This window comes from Nuphar pumila, chromosome 7, assembly GCF_984573655.1.
Source record: "Nuphar pumila chromosome 7, dmNupPumi1.hap1.1, whole genome shotgun sequence".
Lineage (NCBI taxonomy): Eukaryota > Viridiplantae > Streptophyta > Magnoliopsida > Nymphaeales > Nymphaeaceae > Nuphar > Nuphar pumila.
Genome location: NC_143255.1, coordinates 121,899,470 through 121,917,034, shown reverse-complemented (window position 1 = coordinate 121,917,034; position 17,565 = coordinate 121,899,470). Strand labels below are relative to the sequence as shown.

General features: G+C 40.8%; 1 protein-coding gene across 2 annotated transcripts in view; it reads right to left on the bottom strand.

Moving 5' to 3' along the window:
- The window catches only part of LOC149833248 (uncharacterized), a 31,832-nt gene extending 14,719 nt beyond the window's left edge, over window positions 1–17,113 (bottom strand). The window contains exons 1-2 of one of the 2 annotated variants that reach the window (XR_016433412.1): window positions 16,359–17,113; window positions 14,961–15,507 (exon numbers count right to left, since the gene is read on the bottom strand). Coding sequence is in view for 1 of the 2 variants with exons in the window: in XM_090015015.1 (XP_089871141.1) it covers window positions 15,448–15,507; window positions 16,359–16,868 (570 nt within the window). In the remaining variant the exon portion in view is untranslated. Of the gene's footprint in view, window positions 1–14,681; window positions 15,508–16,358 lie in introns of those variants that run through there. The other variant, XM_090015015.1, reaches the window with a different exon arrangement.
- Between the last annotated feature and the right edge of the window lie 452 nt (window positions 17,114–17,565).

Here is a 17,565-nt window from a genome sequence, read left to right as displayed (position 1 = left end):
TGGCAAGAAAAGGACTAAGAAACAACCAACCTGTAATAAAAAACAACAAAGCCCTTCGAATGAACAGGTATGTAAAACATTATATTGCTTCCCATTGCGTGAAGCTTGTCAAATAGCTAACTTGTGTAATGTCCATCATGCAGCAATACCCTGCAGAAGTACCAGCAAACGTTCAAACCTATATTCCTCCTGACCAGATTTCCGGCAACGATCGCTACAGTTTTACAAGGCTTTTGGTATGTAATCGATGTTGCGAGGAGGTACGCATTTCTTGTGAAACATAATTCAGTGTCTAATATTTTCTCTTTCATGACAGGCTATGATGCAGTCGACAGATAGGTTTGGGACACAGGAATCTCGTGTAGGCTATTAACTTAGTTGTCATGCCTCTTTGCATGACCCGATCTCCACAATGCCAGATTTTTTGAGAGTTTATAGTCGTTTGTCATTGATGACTTGCGGTTCGTGGTTGAATTTGTTCAAATCGATAGATAGCGGGTTTTTGCTTCTGCAGGAAGGCGAATGATGACATCACTGTATGACGATTTGTGGTTATCGTTGAATAGCGATACGTGGCATCGCAGCATAGAACATTGTTGATTATTGTTGGACTATCAATCTTAGCGTGATGCGAAGGATTGTTCAAGTGTGCTGCGATGTGTGGCATCGCAGCGTAGGACTGTTAATCACTGTGCTGCGATGCCACAGATCGATATTCAACGATAACCACAAATCGCCATACACCTCCGGTCAACTTCTTCTCCAGCAAATCTTTCGTGTTCCCGACACCTCCACTTGCCTTTTGAAATCATTATTGTTATCTTGTGAAAAGTTGTATCCATATATTATAAATAAAAGGCTACTCAATGTGTATTTTCCAACGGATACCCATAAATATTTGAGTTGTCGTACAGTATTCATTGATCATGTTGGTTGAGCAGTACATCTTTTTGGTCATAAATAGTCGCACAAGCACTGGAAGGTGTGTTTGTCTTCTACTTCGTGAACCAGCAACAACCAAACCGACGGTTTCTTCATAAACCTGGAGATCCGCCCTCGAACATAGAAAATTATAGTCAGTGAGGCAGACGAAGACAGCTACACGACCAACAATGGTGAATCATGGGTATATTGTCTACACATAGTCTACATGTTCAGCAAAATCCGTCTCTTTCATGCGTTTTTTGCGATTTGTTTTTGTGTACTATATAATGTAATTTAAATATCGGTCGTTGCAATGTCCGCATTTATTTCAGTCGAACATCCACCGACGAAGTTGGGCGAAAACTTAGTCAATCACTCCTAGAGGACATCAACCGAATGCGCAGTGAATTCGCACAATGCAACATGATCAGTAATTTTGTTAGTATGAAACTAGTAGTAGTTGTCTATAAACGTAAGCCATGTGTACGTATGATCAATACAACACCATATTTGCTGCAAACAGACTATATCCGATTTCGTAAATTATATTAAAAGCAACGCACCAAGCCAGACTGTGAGCATCGTCAGCCCATATTTCATGGTATATCGGTTGTATTTTATGTTGCTTTTCATTGTTGATTTAGTCCAATTGATTCGTATGTTAACGTTGGTGTTAACAATATTTCTTTCGGTTTGCAGACTATATTACGCCGTTTGCCATACTCCAGTGGATTTCAAGACGGCAAACCTTATTGGGTTAACGGTAATCACTGCAGAGACCTTATGACAAGTGAAAAGGTAAGCAAACAAACCTACAGTGCAATATTACAGCGTGACAGTGGTAACAACATTTTTTCGATCTATTTGCAGATACTGATTCCTACACTCTGGCAGTCTGAAAAGCATTGGGTCTTATACGTGATGGATTTACGCGAAAAACAACTATGGTGTTACAATTCATTGGAAGTTGACAGTGGTTTACGGCTAGACATTTCCCATCTCGTAAGATTCCATCTATATGAGTATCGTGTAGTATACTGGGGTCATGAATTTACTTTCGGTCGCATTATTCTCAGATCGGTTTCCTCATAGCCATTTTGGGAGTCGATGTCAGCGAGTGGATCTATCGCACGGCATACCATGCTCCTTTACAAGATAATGGCGTTGATTGTGGCGTATTTGTAATGAAGTACATTGAAGCGATATACAATGGTGCAGAACTCTGTTTCGACGCTGTATGCCATTCCTTGGCCTCAGTTATTGGCAATTAAGGGCATGTCTATTGCTTCTAGTTTACAATCTATTTTTGCAGGTTAATATACCCGGATTCCGCGAAGAACTCTGCAAAAAGTTGACGTCCTTTCTAATTTCGGAGGAGAAACTGACGGAGGCGAGGATCTAAAAGGCTTGTAATTGATAAAAGATGTGCGCTCAACTCGCGTGATTGACAGTCGCAGGGTGAGACTGTGATGTGTGCAATGAACAAAGACTTCTAATGTTCGAAATGATAATATTCAACATCGCTATGAAATGTTGTATGCTTAAACATCGCTTTAATGTCGCGTTCGTATTTTACGAATAGTACAAAGCGATATGCTTGGTGGTCTAACGGCAAACTAAACTGCTACGACCATGAAAACCTGTGTCAGCATTTGAAAATTGCTTGAATTTTAAACGACGGTTTCTTCAATTATGATCTTACAGACCTATGAAAAAAGTATAGACGAATACGACAACTGCGTCGAAGCCGCCTATGCACTCGATTCAAGAATAAGTCGTGTATGCAGGAATTGTCGATTATGTCGGTTCCTTATTCGCGAAGCAAAGTGGAACTGTGTGTTGTGTCATTCAAATATTAATGAAACGTCCTATCACCCTCCGTCAGTTTTCGAGTATATACGTCAGTTTCATTAAACCAAAAGCAAATCTTAAATAAAAAAGCACTCTGCATTAATGAAAACAATGTCATGCCAGAGGGCTATTCTGAATGGTAGTCAATGCGATTGGACCGAATCTTTGGGTCTCAAATAAATCCACAAGTACGCCTAAAGAAATCGCCTTAGGTGTACATTATCGTCGGTTCATCAATACTGTGATTTCTAAGAACAAACCTTTCTTATTGATAAGTTCACGTAATGCGATATTTAGAAATATCTTTCGCCGTACAGTATTCTTTATTGCTTAAGAACAACTTTACCAGCATTGGTTATGCGTATACAACACAAAACTATTTCTGAATACAATTTACTTTTCATAGAACACCCGTCAACGGAACGAGATGAACACCCATCACCGAAACGACAAATCCGCTTAGACCTCGCTAGGAAGAGGAAGAGGACTTGGCGGAGCTCCTGCTGGCCACCCTCAGCGCGACTGCACCTACTGGGTTACTGTCGAGGAGGACGGCGAGAACGGTGATGGAGGGCCTCGTTAGGTTGTACAGACAGAGCAATCGATAGGTTTCACTTTATATTATTCTGTCTATCGTTCGTTTTAAACTCAATCAATTTTTCGCATATTTCGTCGCGTATTACCGGCATATGTTCCTGCAACAAAACAGGTAATGTGAAACCAATATATAACAGGAATACCCAATAACATCGGATACGAAGCTCATACAGTGTGGAAACAAGGTTGTTCTCCATTGTATATTGTTTCAATATGCTTCATTACGAATATGCCACAATCGACCCCATTACTTTGTAACGAAGCATCGTCAGCACAGAGCAACATCCACTCACCAATGTCGACACCCATTTGCCCGTTAAGGAATCCCGCCTGTGAAAAAGGGATAATATATTACAGTCTGGTCCACCTCGAATAGCTACTTCACCTTTGGGTACAAGCTTACCAAATGCATAGCATCACGTTCTACGCCACTGTGGCAGTCCAATAAGTTGTAGCACCATAGTTGTTTTAGCTGAAAATTCATCTCGTATAGGACCCAATGGTCTGGATGTTGTCAGAGTGTAGGAAGTAAAATCTGCGAATCGATAAAATCATTTTTCGTTCCAGAGACTTATCGTGATGGGGATGTTACGAATAAACCTTGGATAAGAGGTTTGTTCACTTACCTTTCCAAATTTCGAAATGTCTATGCACTCATCATCGTTGTTCCAACAAGGTAGTGCATCTTCGAATCCTATGCCGTATGGCTTTCGCCGGACGTACATCTGTTGCACGAAATAGCAAGGTTTAACCACCAAGAAACGTGAGTACGTCATGAAAGCAAACAGAACAACAGCGGCACAGACATACCATGAAATACGGGCTGATGATGAGTATTGTATTGCTCGTTGGGTTGCTCTGAATGTAATTGACAAAATCATACATTGTCTGGTTGCACAAAGTTACGAACTTCAGAACATGCAAACCGATGACCTAGAAATTGATAGTGGACAAATACTTACAAAATTACTGATAGTGTTCCCATCTGCAAATTCATCTTGCATCTGCTCGATGTCATCTACGAACTCGTCAGGGCGTTGCCGCCCACCCGAGACTGTGATCGTTGCACTGAGTGCACCATGAGCGTGGTATTCAGGATTGGACATTGAAATTATTGTCTACAATAAACAACACTAGTCCAAATACGACATGAAAAGCCAAATGTTCACTAAACCGCTCAGGCATTTCAAAGAATATACCTCTTAAGCGCTAGTCCTGGTACTGTGGTTGTCTTCTTGTTCAGAGCCGTGCGTGGCCGTTTTGCTGCCATCGTCTACTCCATTGGCAACGTGCCTGGTCGTTTAGCTCACATCCTCCTATCTGTTTGCTCCGTGCCTGGTCGTTTTTCTCCCCTCGTTCACTCCTCTGGCGCCGTGCCTGGTCGTTTTGCTACCATCGTCCTCTTTGTTGCCGCCGTGCCCGGTCGTAGTGCTCCCATCGTCTTTGGCGTCGTGTCGGGTCGTATTGCTCCACTAGTCCTCTTCTTGTCCGCCATGGCTGTTCGTACTGCTCCGATTGTCCCCTTCTTCGGCGCCATGCCTGGATGGAGATATCGATGGCACCTTTGCAACGGAGATACTGAAACGCCGTCCTCACCTACAAAGGTAAAGTCTTTTAACGTGCAGCCATTTTTTGAAAACAGCTCGCTAATTAATTTATTGCGTTTAAAAAAAATATAAATACGGCTTTTTGCATGCCGCCTTTTTTTTATAACCGCCGCCAAATTAAATGCTTGCATCAAAGTATTCAAAAATACGTTTTTCCATGCCGCTCATTAAGTTTTAAATATTCAAAAATACGTTTTCCACGTGTGATTAGACATTCGAACAATACCCACAAATCACTATGATGTGATGCCACAGATCGCTCTCCGACTCAAAGCACGAAGCTAATTAATTGATTGCGTTTAAAAAAAATATAAATACAGCTTTTTGCATGCCGCCTTTTTTTGATAACCGCCTCCAAATTAAATGCTTGCGTTCGAAGTATTCAAAAATACGTCTTTCCATGCCGCTCATTAAGTTTTAAATATTCAAAAATATGTTTTCCACGTGTGATTTGACATTCGAACAATACCCACAAATCACTATGCTACGATGCCACAGATCGCTCTCCGACTCAAAGCACGAAGTATCCAGCGATGGCAACAAATCCTTTCCTTATCTATTGATTATTTAACACAAATACCTTTTCACGATTATCGTATATGGATACAAACCTTTGTGCCGTCAGAACTCGTTAAATTATTGTTCATGGCTTAGATCGCCAATACTTTGTGCGCTATTCGTTCGAGGCGAAGACAAATACAGCGATTGCGAAGACAAAGATCTTTGTAAAAGTAATTTCAATTATAATAATTGCATTTTTGGAAAAATGAGAAGCTTGACTTTTGAACAAAGATCTACGTTTACAAACAAATCTTTTGAACTTGTGCACTCGGATTTATGGGGACCGACACCCATAGTATCTAAGGGAGGATTTGCTTACTATGTTATTTTTTTATGATTATTCAAGATTTTGTTGGATATACTTCCTTAAACATAAGCATGAAGTCTTTGCATCGTTTAAGACATATCATATGATGATTAAAAATCAATTTAATGATAATTTAAAAATCTTTAGAGTTGATTCCGGAGGAGAGTATCTTTCAAATGATTTTAAAAACTATCTTGAAAACCATAGAATAGTTCATCATAGATCTTGTCCAAAAACACCACAACAAAACAGTCTAGCTGAAAGAAAACATAGGTATATTATTGAAACAACTAGAACTTTACTCATTTCTCAAAACATTCCAAAAAGTTTTTGGGCCGAGGCGGCTCTTACATCCGTTTATCTTATAAATCACTTTTCTTTAAAAAATCTAAACAAAACTTCAGCTTTTAAAATTTTATACCAAAAGGAACCCGACTAAAATAGGTTAAGAATCTTTGGATGTAAATGTTTTGTCCTTACCGACAAAAATGACAAACTCTCACCAAAAGTCATTCCTTATGCATTTCTTGGATATTCTGAAACTCAAAAAAGATTTAAATGTTATGATGTTAAGAACGACAAACTATATGTTTCTAGGAATGTGACTTTCTTAGGAAACATTAGTGGTTTTGAGAAGGATGAATCCCATAAAGAGAATATGGATTACTCTTTCTTGTTTAAGTTACTATCCAGAAATGATGATATTTTTAGTGATGATGAACTCAATTAGTTTAGTAAAAAAGAAAATATAGATGAAGACAATCATCCTTCTTATCAACCTACTAATCCTCCCATAGAGGAAAGTTTATTTATTACCGAGACCCAAAGTCGGAAAGATGTAATAATAAAGAATTAAACAGTAAAAGAATTTCACGTTACCGCAACTCATTATACAATTACAACAAATGTATAGCGTGATAAAAATGAAAAATCTAGGATTTATTCCGAGTCACTGGACGAATCTGATGAAATTTCATAGACTTGTCTCTCACTTTTTATTGGTGGACTGTCTATCCTGGGTGGCCTCCTCGTTGCGAAACCTTGCTTAAGAAGACTGATCATCATGTCCACCACTGCATTCAATTGGGTCCCAATAGTGCTTACTTCTGTCCTTAATTTCTTATTCTCCCTCTCAATAAGTTCGAACCTTGCGGCAGAGACAGTCTTCTCTTTTGGAGCAAGTGTTCGGTCTTCCTCGTGATTTGTTACTGATGGACTAGTCGTATTAACCAGAGCGAGACAACGTTTTGGTTGTAGAGGTTGGGCTACAACATGAGAAGGGACAGTTGAGAGGCATGGGTTGACAATTTTCTCAATCTTCCGATTTCGCCGCATTGGTTCCCAATAACTTTCGAAATAGAAGGGATCAAATTGTCGTCCTTCATGATCATACGGTACGGCAGGGACACCACCTGAGTTCCAATTTAATAATTCATCCCTGTAGCGATCGCTCCAATTCACGTGCCTGCCCCCACCAATATTCATCTTCCTTCTCACCTCCAAAGGCTTATTTGGGATAGACTGCCCCAAGCCAGATTGTAGGATAACTCGACTACCTTGCTGCAACTCGACTTCAAAATTGCAGAATAGCCACAAATCGCGGTCAGACAATCTGGCAGCCTCCGCAACAACGTCTTCATCATCGCCGCCATCTCCATAAGGTCTCCACAAAACCTGTACATTGGTAATTCTTTTTAATAATGAATGACAAATATATTAAAATTTATTTACGCATGATATAGCAACAACGATATGCACTACGGAAGACAATCCTGCAGCGATGTATACTTAAGAATGTTGAACATTACAACGACTTATAATACTCAATGGTAAATGCTGACGCGATTGTAAACAATTTTAGAACGTTTACCTCGTTTAATTGCAGCCTATCTAAAATGGACTTAGCATTATAAACTGCGACGTTTATTCTGGCTCAGCGACCGATCTTTGGAAAACCACAAATCGGAGGGCCACACCGTGGACGCAATGGGATAATATGTTCCAACGCCCAGGCCTAACAAAAAAATATTATTAGCAACGCCACAGACTGCAATGAGATTTGTCTACAAATACTAAGTATGTAATCAACAAATACCTGAACAAATGACCAAAATCCGCCAATTGTTTTCGTACCATTACTCGCACGGTGGAGTTGACTGTACAGGTGTGCAAGCATAGCGGCACCCCAGGCATAGTTGTCGACTTCGTCTAAGTCTGCCAGGTACTGCAGCCACATGAAACTTATTCTCGAACCAGAACAATTGGAAAATAATGTAAGAGCAAAAAAATATAGAAGGAAGCCGCGCAACTCTTGGTCAGCTGTTTGAGATGCACAAGTAGCGGAGTGGCCTTCCCATTTATTATGAAAAACTGAGACCTTCATTGATGTGGAATTGCTTCCACCAGAAATACATTGACTCCATTCGTCCATCGACATTCCTAGAAGGGCAGTGCAGTTTTCCCTTGCGTTATAGTTTGAATGACGTAATAGGACAGCACTGCCATCGCACTTAAGGCCAGTGATCCTCGCCACATCTTCTAGAGTCATGGTGATCTCAAAAGAATCAAACTGGAATGTGTTAGTCTTATCATTCCACTTATTTACCAGGTGAGTCATGGTATTCCAGCAAGTTTCAAAATATTGCTGGTCCAAAAGGCCACCGAAGTGCATATTTCATAGTCGGTCCTTCTGATATGCACTCAGTTGACCATACCAAGACAGAACTACAGGCCATTGACAGCGACCTCCGAGCTTTTCACCTGGTGCTCTACTTCTCTTGTGACCTCCCTGTAGCACAAAATAACATATTATTCCTACAAATTATAAATTACTTCCATTTGTACTTATAAATACTATTCTACTAACCGCTATAAATAATATCGGTTGCAGACATACTATCGCAGTAATCGCTATAAATATCAATACCTAACACAGTAATCGCTATACCAAAATCGCTAAACATATTATTAAATCTTCGCAGACAGGACGGATATATTTACCTTGGTCGCTATTTTCTGTTGTTCTCGCTCCAACCTGGGACTTTCTGGTGGGTCCACTGCCTCGAACTGTCTTTCAATCTCCATCTCTACCGGCTCTACCGTCGCCTTCCTTTCTCTCGCCTTCCTTTTCTCATCCTCCTTCTGCTTCCTTTCTCTGTCCCTATTCTCCTCCTCCTTCTGCTTCCTTTCTCTCTCCTTTTCCGCCTGCTCCTTCTGATTCCTTTCTCTCTCGCATTTCTCCTCCTCCTTCTCCTTCCTTTCTCTCTCTCTTTTTTCCTCCTCCTCCTTCTCCTTCCTTTCTCTTTCCCTTTTCTCCTCCTCCTCCTTCTGCTTCATTTCTCTTTGCCTTTTCTCCTCCTCCTTCTCCTTCCTTTCTCTCTTCCTTTTCTCCTCCTCCTCCTTTTGCTTCCTTTCTCTCTGCCTTTTCTCCTCCTCCTTCTTCTTCCTTTCTCTCTCCCTTTTCTCCTCCTCCTCCTTCTGCTTCCTTTCTCTCTGCCTTTTCTCCTCCTCCTTCTCCTTCCTTTCTCTCTCCCTTTTCTCCTCCTGCATCCTTTCTCTCTCTTTTTTCGCATCCTCCTCCTTCTCCTTCCTTTCTCTCTCCTTTATCTCCTCCTCCTTCTGCTTCCTTTGTCTCTCCCTTTTCGCCTCTTCCTCCTGCTTCTTCCTTTCCCTTTCCCTTTCCCTTTCCTTTTCTTCCTCCTTCTTCTCCTTCAGTCGCCTTTCTTTCTCTTCGATTTCTTGTTTCCTTCTTTGACGCAGTTCTTCCACCTGCTTCTTCCTTTCTCTTTCCTTTTCTTCCTCCTTCTCCTTCCGCCGCCTTTCTTTCTCTTGCAGTTGTTGTTTCTTTCTTTCCTGCAATTCTTTCTCCTGCTTCTTCCTTTCTATTTCCTTCTCTACCTCCTCCTCCTTCTCCTTCCGTTGCCTTTCCTTCTTTTCCTCATTCTCCTTCTGCTGCCTTTGCATTTCCTTAGCTTCCTCGAACTCCAACTCCCTCCTTCGCCTTTCCTTTTCTTCCTCAAACTGAGGAATATTCTGTTCATTCTCTTCCTCCTCCTTATTCATTTGCCTTCGCCTCTCCTCCGCCTCCTTCAGTAGCCTTGCCTTGTGTCGCATTGCTCTACTCTCCAAGTTTCTCCTACGAGCCTCCGCCATCATATTGCTAACATCCCTTTCCCACTCCTCCGCCTTCTTCTTCCTCTTTTCCATCTGCTGTGCGTTAATCCTCCACCTTCTATTTATATTCTCATCAATATTTCTGGCATTTGCCTTCTCTTCGTCATCCTTGTTCTGCATCTTTCGTTCTTCAGAGTTCTTCCTTTGGTCCGCAACCTCGATATCTGATGGATAATCCTTCGCAAAATACGATTCCAAGGTTTTTTCTCTGTCTTCATCGTTCTCAATCTTAAGTATATTTTTGTATCTTTCAAAAACTTTAGATAGATGGGACTGGCGGATCACTTCTCTAATAGACAACCCATAGAACGACGGGGTATCTCTAATCTGATGAGGCGCAGACATTGCTAACCTGCACAACACAATACACGATCATCATCATTAGAAATCGTCGAAATATTTGGGTTCATAATACAAATCCTTGTATAAGAACCAATCTTCAGATTGAAGAAAGAAAACTTACACGAAACTCACCGAAATGATGGGAATTTGGATATTCCAACTGTAGAGTAAGCAATAGTAACAACTAATACGCAACAGAAGGTGGCAACGATGCTGCGACTGCGCGTAAGACGAAAACAGATGCTCTGGTAAAAAGGAAAGGATGCTCCAGCAACTCGAGATGAAAGCAAAGAATCTCCGGTAGAGTGCTTAGAGCGAGAAAGGATTTTTTTGAACTATTTGTATCATACAACATAACACTTGCTACATACGCAAACTCTGCGGAACGTTTTCCCGCGATATCGATGGAGGGCAGTTTTGTCATTTTCACAAACCGACGATTCAGTTTTCTAGAAGGAGGGCATTTATGTCCGTCCGAGGAAGAGGAACCGACGATTCAATTTTCTAGAAGGAGGGCATTTATTTCTGTAAATTTTCAGCGATTTCTATTGTCATTTCATTCCTCATTTTAACTTCAACGATACATTACAACCACCTGCGAAACATTTTCCTGCGATATCGATGGAGGGCAGTTTTGTCATTTTCACGAACCGACGATTTAGTTTTCTAGAATGAGGGCATTTATGTCCGTCTGAGGAAGAGGAACCGACGATTCAGTTTTCTAGAAGGAGGGCATTTATTTCTGTAAATTTTCAGCGATTTCTATTGTCATTTCATTCCCCATTTTAACTTCAATGATACATTACAACCACCTGCGGAACATTTTCCCGCGATATCGATGGAGGGCAATTTTGTCATTTTCATGAACCGACGATTCAGTTTTTTAGGAGGGCATTTATGTCCGTCCGAGGAAGATGAAGCGAATGGCGGTAAAGGTTACTTAAGTCTTTGCTGCGGCACCAAATTACGATGCAATATGATGGCGACCCACATGGGGATACATGCCGGTCTGCATCTTATACGTGGCACGGTTTGGAACCCCCGAACATGAGATCTCGGTACCGGCTCTGTAAATTCTTACGCAAATCGCTATAGCGATTGGTAGTGTCTTCCGCAAATCGCTATAGCGATTTGTAGTGTTATTCAGTAAGCAAATCGTAGTAAATCGCTATCAGAATTAGGACCAACTTGTCAGGGCCATATCTCCCTAACCGGAGGTCATATTCCAAATCCGTAAAAAATGGTGTCTTCGTTATTGAGTCTAGTTTATTTTTGTAAATTTTCAGCGATTTCTATTGTCATTACATTCCCCATTTTAACTTCAACGATACATTACAACCACAATCATCAAAAGAAAGATTGCCCAAGCTAAGAGTCTTGAGAGAGTAGAGGAAGGCCTCACCACCCACCGAATAACAAAAAATACAATGACTCAACTTCAAGTGCAGTAAGGACCCAGAGTCGAATAAATTTAGAGGCAGCTCATCAGTAAGGACCCACAACAGTCAATGTGCAGGTCAGTCGGTGCTTGATGGAGCAATGTAGGATCTTTGATGGATGTGCACAGAAGCAGAAATAGAAGGGAGAAAGAGCGAGAGAGGGTTGATGAGCCCCTGGACCCCCCTCCTGTAAGGGCAAAAGGCCATGAACACGCTGGGAGGAGCCCTCAGACCCCCCTTCTGTAAGGGTAAAAGCTCTGAATCAGACTCCATAACTCTTCAAGTTGAATGATGCTACCCACACTGGGAGGAGCTCTCAGACCCCCCTTTCTGTAAGGGTAAAAACTATAAATCAGACTCCACAACTCTTCAAGTTGAATGATGCTACCCACGCTAAGAGGAGCCCCCAGACCCTCCTCCTGTAAGGGTAAAAACTCTGAATCAGGCTCCACAACAATAAATGTGCAGGTCAGTCGGTGCTTGATGGAGCAATGTATGATCTTCTAATGGATGTGCACAAAAGCAGAAATAGAAGGGAGAGAGAGAGAGTGAGAGTTGAATGATGCTACCCACGCTGGGATGAGCCCCCAAACCCTCCTCCTGTAAGGGTAAAAACTTTGAATCAGGCTCCACAACAGTCAATGTGCAGGTCAGTCGGTGCTTGATGGAGCAATGTATGATCTTCTAATGGATGTGCACAGAAGCAGAAATAGAAGGGAGAGAGAGAGAGTAAGAGGGTTGATGTTCATGGCCTCCTCCAGGGGAGATTTCTTTTTCGGATAATCCTCTAGTGTAGAGACTGGGTCTTAAATAATCATCTTCGGAGCACTTAAGTCTTTACAACCACTCCTTTTCAAGAACCGTCATTTTTTTTTGCACCAATGGAGGAGAGGGTACTTAAGTCTTTGCAATCGCATCAAACTCCAATGCTAATTAATGCTGACAAACATGGGGATACGAGACGCACATGCTTACATACGTGGTGCTCTTTGGGACCCCCGATCATGAGATGTAGCTAACTGCCCTGTTCGGGGGGGGGGAACATATAACCTGCTTCGCACTACAAGAGCCTCAATAATCACAAATGGTCCACATCTCATGTGTGTGTGTGCGCGCGTGCGCGAGGAAGAGAGAGAGAGAGAGAATGAAACTTCCATAATCCAATGGTAGAGAGAGTGCATGAAACTTCCTTAGTCCAATGGTTTCTTAAGCATATATTCTCCTACCCATCAAATGCCCATCATTTAGATGGAACCATTTAATTATTGTTAGGTGTGTCGGCCACAGTTTTTTTATTATCAATTATCATAGACCAATAATATCATGACATTATTCCCCTCCATCTGCACATGCCACTATCCAGTTTGTTCTAATCCTTACCCCCCAGTTCATATTCCATAAAATCAAGTGCCAGAAACACCAGTGATGTAGTCCAGTTGTACCTCACGCTCTTCGTCAGAACAAAGACAAAAAAAGAAGCCTTGGCAAATCTTAAACCAAATCTGCATTTCTTTTCTAATCAACCAATTCAACTGGACATCTGAAGAGTTTCAGAGATTTGATTCTAAACAGTGATAAGAAAAAAATTGTGATAATTGGAGCTCCATCTTTCAACCATGTTAAACTCGAGCATGTTACAAATGTAAAAGCCAATCGGTTATATGCCTAAGAAAGTGACCTCGTGCCTTTGCATCAAGAGATTTATTCCTAACATCAGGAAGGAACTAGCTCAGTCTACAGCACTAGATCAGGTCACATAGTCATGTCCAAGCTCAACTTGAGAGTGTAGATGCAATGTGGAGTTCCCTTGGAATTTCAAGAGATCTTTTCTTTCACTCTTGTGCCCAACGCAACTTTCAGTTCTATATTACACGCTATACACAACTAGTTTAGCTCATCTAGTGCTGTTTTGATTGATCTCAAAAACTTCATGAAAATCAAGTCTTCAACAATCCATTATATGTACTTTAGCCATGTGATGTCGAACTTCAAGCTACATAGTGTCCTTTCCAAAGAGCATTAGGTAGCATAGCATATGGCAAGTGCTCAAAAGGATACAAAATTATGAATTCAAACCATTACTAAGCAGATAAGCAGTTGAGTGACCATCATGCATCCTCAAAGGATGTTGCCCAGTATAAGTAGCGAGCACGGATGATAAATGCAAATTATACAGAAATATTGTGGCCAGACCTTTACCAAATCAGGTTGAAAGTATTCATCTCTTGTAATGCACTTGCCAACGAATTCACGTTGTATAATGCAAACTATAAGGCTTAGAGGATACGTGTAGGGGGTAAAAAAAAAATAGTCAGTGCTGGTATTATGCCATTTCAAGCAACAATGTCTTACAGTAGCATTTTCATCCAGCTATATTCGTATGGCTAAGTTGTCTTATACATCTTGAATCATAAAGATATTCAATCAAGGACTAAAACAACGATTGCTACTTGAGGCAAGGAGGTAACATGAGACGACTTGCTTCCTGAATAGGACACTTGGGTAGGGTTGATCTCAACCAAACCAACTCATGCCATTGACACAATTCTACTGGGCTTTACTTAGAAGTTTGAATTCCAAGTCTTTATCCAATTCAGAAAGTAGAAGGTTTCTATGGACATGGATCAGTTCGAAAGGATCTGGATGTTCATCAATGAATTGAATCACAGTTTTTGAAATGCTGATGGCTGTCATCTGATGCACGGCAGCATCAAACCTTGCCACTTTCTGTTATAGCAAATGGGATTTGAAACATCTACTAAACCCAATTAAAGATCCCCATTCAGCAGCAAAACTTTTTTAAAGATGCCATGTAATGCAAAGCAAACCACTAATTGCTTGGAAGCATTATGTAAAGCAAATATAACAATACCCAAAATATGGTATGAAGATTTGCATGTTAACTTATTTGCCAGTCGTATCCACGTGAAACAATTACAGTGCAGACATATATAATATGATGTTGCTTTTTCACATTGAAAGGATAACTACATCCAACCCAGCAATGGAAGATTGTGATCATGACCCAAAAATAAGAGTTTGAATTAATGAAATGCCAAGTCCATTATGAAAAGCAGTAGATGACAAAGAAACTAAAAACATGTGCATGAGTAACAAGAAAGATGCTTATTTTCCCAGCAAGGGCATGATGCACCTTACCTCATCTAAATACACGTGACTATACAAACAGATCAAAGGTTCTGGCATTGAAACTTGCTCGATTCAGGATACACTGCACCAGGAACCTCTATGGCTCAAACTCAAACGCATGGCACAAATGACTCAACTCCATATATTCACAAGTTAAAATTCCCTTCCACATATTATTTTAATGCTCAAAACCTGCAACTGATAGCTAAGCAAACTAACCATCTCAAATCACCTCGATATAAATCCATTGTACATCTTCCTTTTGTCTCTTCCCCTTTTTTTCTGTCTATAGACACATGCAGCAAACATCTTCCTCACCTGTCAAAAACTCATTCTCCCACTGACAGAAATCCCAACCAGTCTGTACTATATTTCAAGCACACCATGAAAGCATACAATATGCTAAACCAGACTTTCTGAGACTGTCTTAATGGTAAGAGAGACCCGTATTTATAACTTGCTGAAGCATAACTGGCTGAGTGGCTAATTCAGGTGTTCATAGAACAGCCCTCTGAATGCCCTGATCATATTCATAGCGAAAATTTCCCATTTTACTCTGAAACAAGATAACAATTTTAGATTCGTCAGCATATTGGAAGAGCACTAATTAAAGTCGAGGAACTACAACTGCATCACCCTTCTGATAAAATTGAAGTACCAGATAGGAAAATACAAAAAACAACTAACACGTAGATACTTGGGATGCTAGTATCTCAGGAAATGAGAGGAATGAAGCTTCAATGCTCGAATCCTATTATTTAATGTAAATAGACCATGAATTAATTTGTCAATAAATACAACGAGGATGCAATCAAACAACCAGGTAACAAAGAGATCTTGAAAGACCATGGGTAATCTGAACTCAGAGATAGTGGTGATGGATTTTTTATCAACTGCACTAATAACTGCTAAAAAGTTCAATGATCTCCATCACAATAACCCAAGACAAAAACAAGTAAAGATCACGGTGTCATAAAGTGACACCAGCCATAAGCATTCATTGATAATCAGTGGCAAAAATCACACATAAATAGTAAAGAGGAAACATATTAATCCTTTTCATCAGATTGTCTACAACTAAACCTAACTAATAAGAGGAATTTCAACAAAAAAAAGTCCAAATATATCAGTCTCTTAAACCATGATGAAAAATTGAACATGAATTCAACTAAATGCTGCAAGACATAAGACCTAAAAAACAATAAAAACTGCAACCCAACAATTTTCATTAGGCATAAAAAACAAAAACAAAGTTTATAAAAGGAAAAAAAAATCATAATTACTTATATAATAGAGAAAACAATGACCAATCAAATTGGCTGCATCCAAAAAAACAGAACCACTGCATATGCAATAAGATCATCAACAAAAACCAGAAAAAATAAGGGAAAGGAGAGCAGTGTATACCTTGAGGACAACATCAGCAACTGTCTTTCCTTTATAGAGATCAGGGACATTGAAATGATCCACAAACTTGCATTCAGGGGGAGTCTCAAAGAGAGACAAAGAGAACTGCTTGCGGATGACACCCACATCAAAATAAATGAGACCAGAGCTAGGGATGTCAACTCTTATGCCCATCACAGGGAACCACAGGAAAAGCTCCTGAGCAGAGACCCCAGAGAGAGATCCAATCTGCCCATAGCTCAAGGTGCCCGTTATGTTCCTCTCGTAGTGGACCTGGTCCTCAAACTTTGCATTGCAGGCTCGGTCAAGGTGTACCTCAAACCTTCCCTGTCCATCTACGATGAAGTTGCTGACCCCTTTGGGCAACAGCCCAATTGGGAGACCATTCAGTTTCAGGACATCATAGATTGTTTGGGGTTTTGGGTCACTCTGTGATGTAGAGAGCTGGGTGGCCAGAAGAATGAGGAGAAGATTGAGGAGAATTGTGGGTAGGGAGGAGAAAGGAGACATTTTTATGGAGTTGGCCAAAGGTGGGAGGCAAGAAATGAAGGAAAGGAGGGATTTTGGGGAGGGAGAAGTGGAGGTAATGAAGGAAGGGGAGATGGGGTCTTTAGAGTTTTTAGAGAGAGAGAGAGAGAGAGAGTAATAAACAATAATTGAGAGGGGGAAAGGAAGAGGCAAATGGGAATGGGAAGGGAGGTGGAACAGGTTGAGGTTTTGAGATGAGAGGGGGTAGAGAGTCAGAGACTAGAGAGATTTGGTTGTGCAAATCTGAGAGGAGAAAGGGTTCGTGTGTTTTCACACTCCATAATGGAGAAGAGGACAGCGGAGAAGCATGTGAAAGGGTGGCGTGGCTGATAATTATGGTTTGTCTTTGCCATCATGTGTCGGGAGCCCCACTTCACGTACATAATGCACTCAGAGAGAGAGAGAGAGAGTTTTCTTACATCTTTCTTCGCCTTGTTCTTTTTTATCTGTTTCGTTTTGATTTGATTCCCAGGCCCGATAGCCAAGTAGGTTTGGATCAGATCAAATTCGCTGATCCAATTCAGATTCATTTTGAATCATAAGTGTTAGAGTCATGGTTTCAGAGAACTCTAAAAGAGTTAGGCTAAGAGGCATGCCTACCGAGAATCCTAATGAAGAGCAGAATAAAGCAAATGAGCTTTCAGAAGGTGATATTTTAGTTGAAAGAAGAGTCCATAAG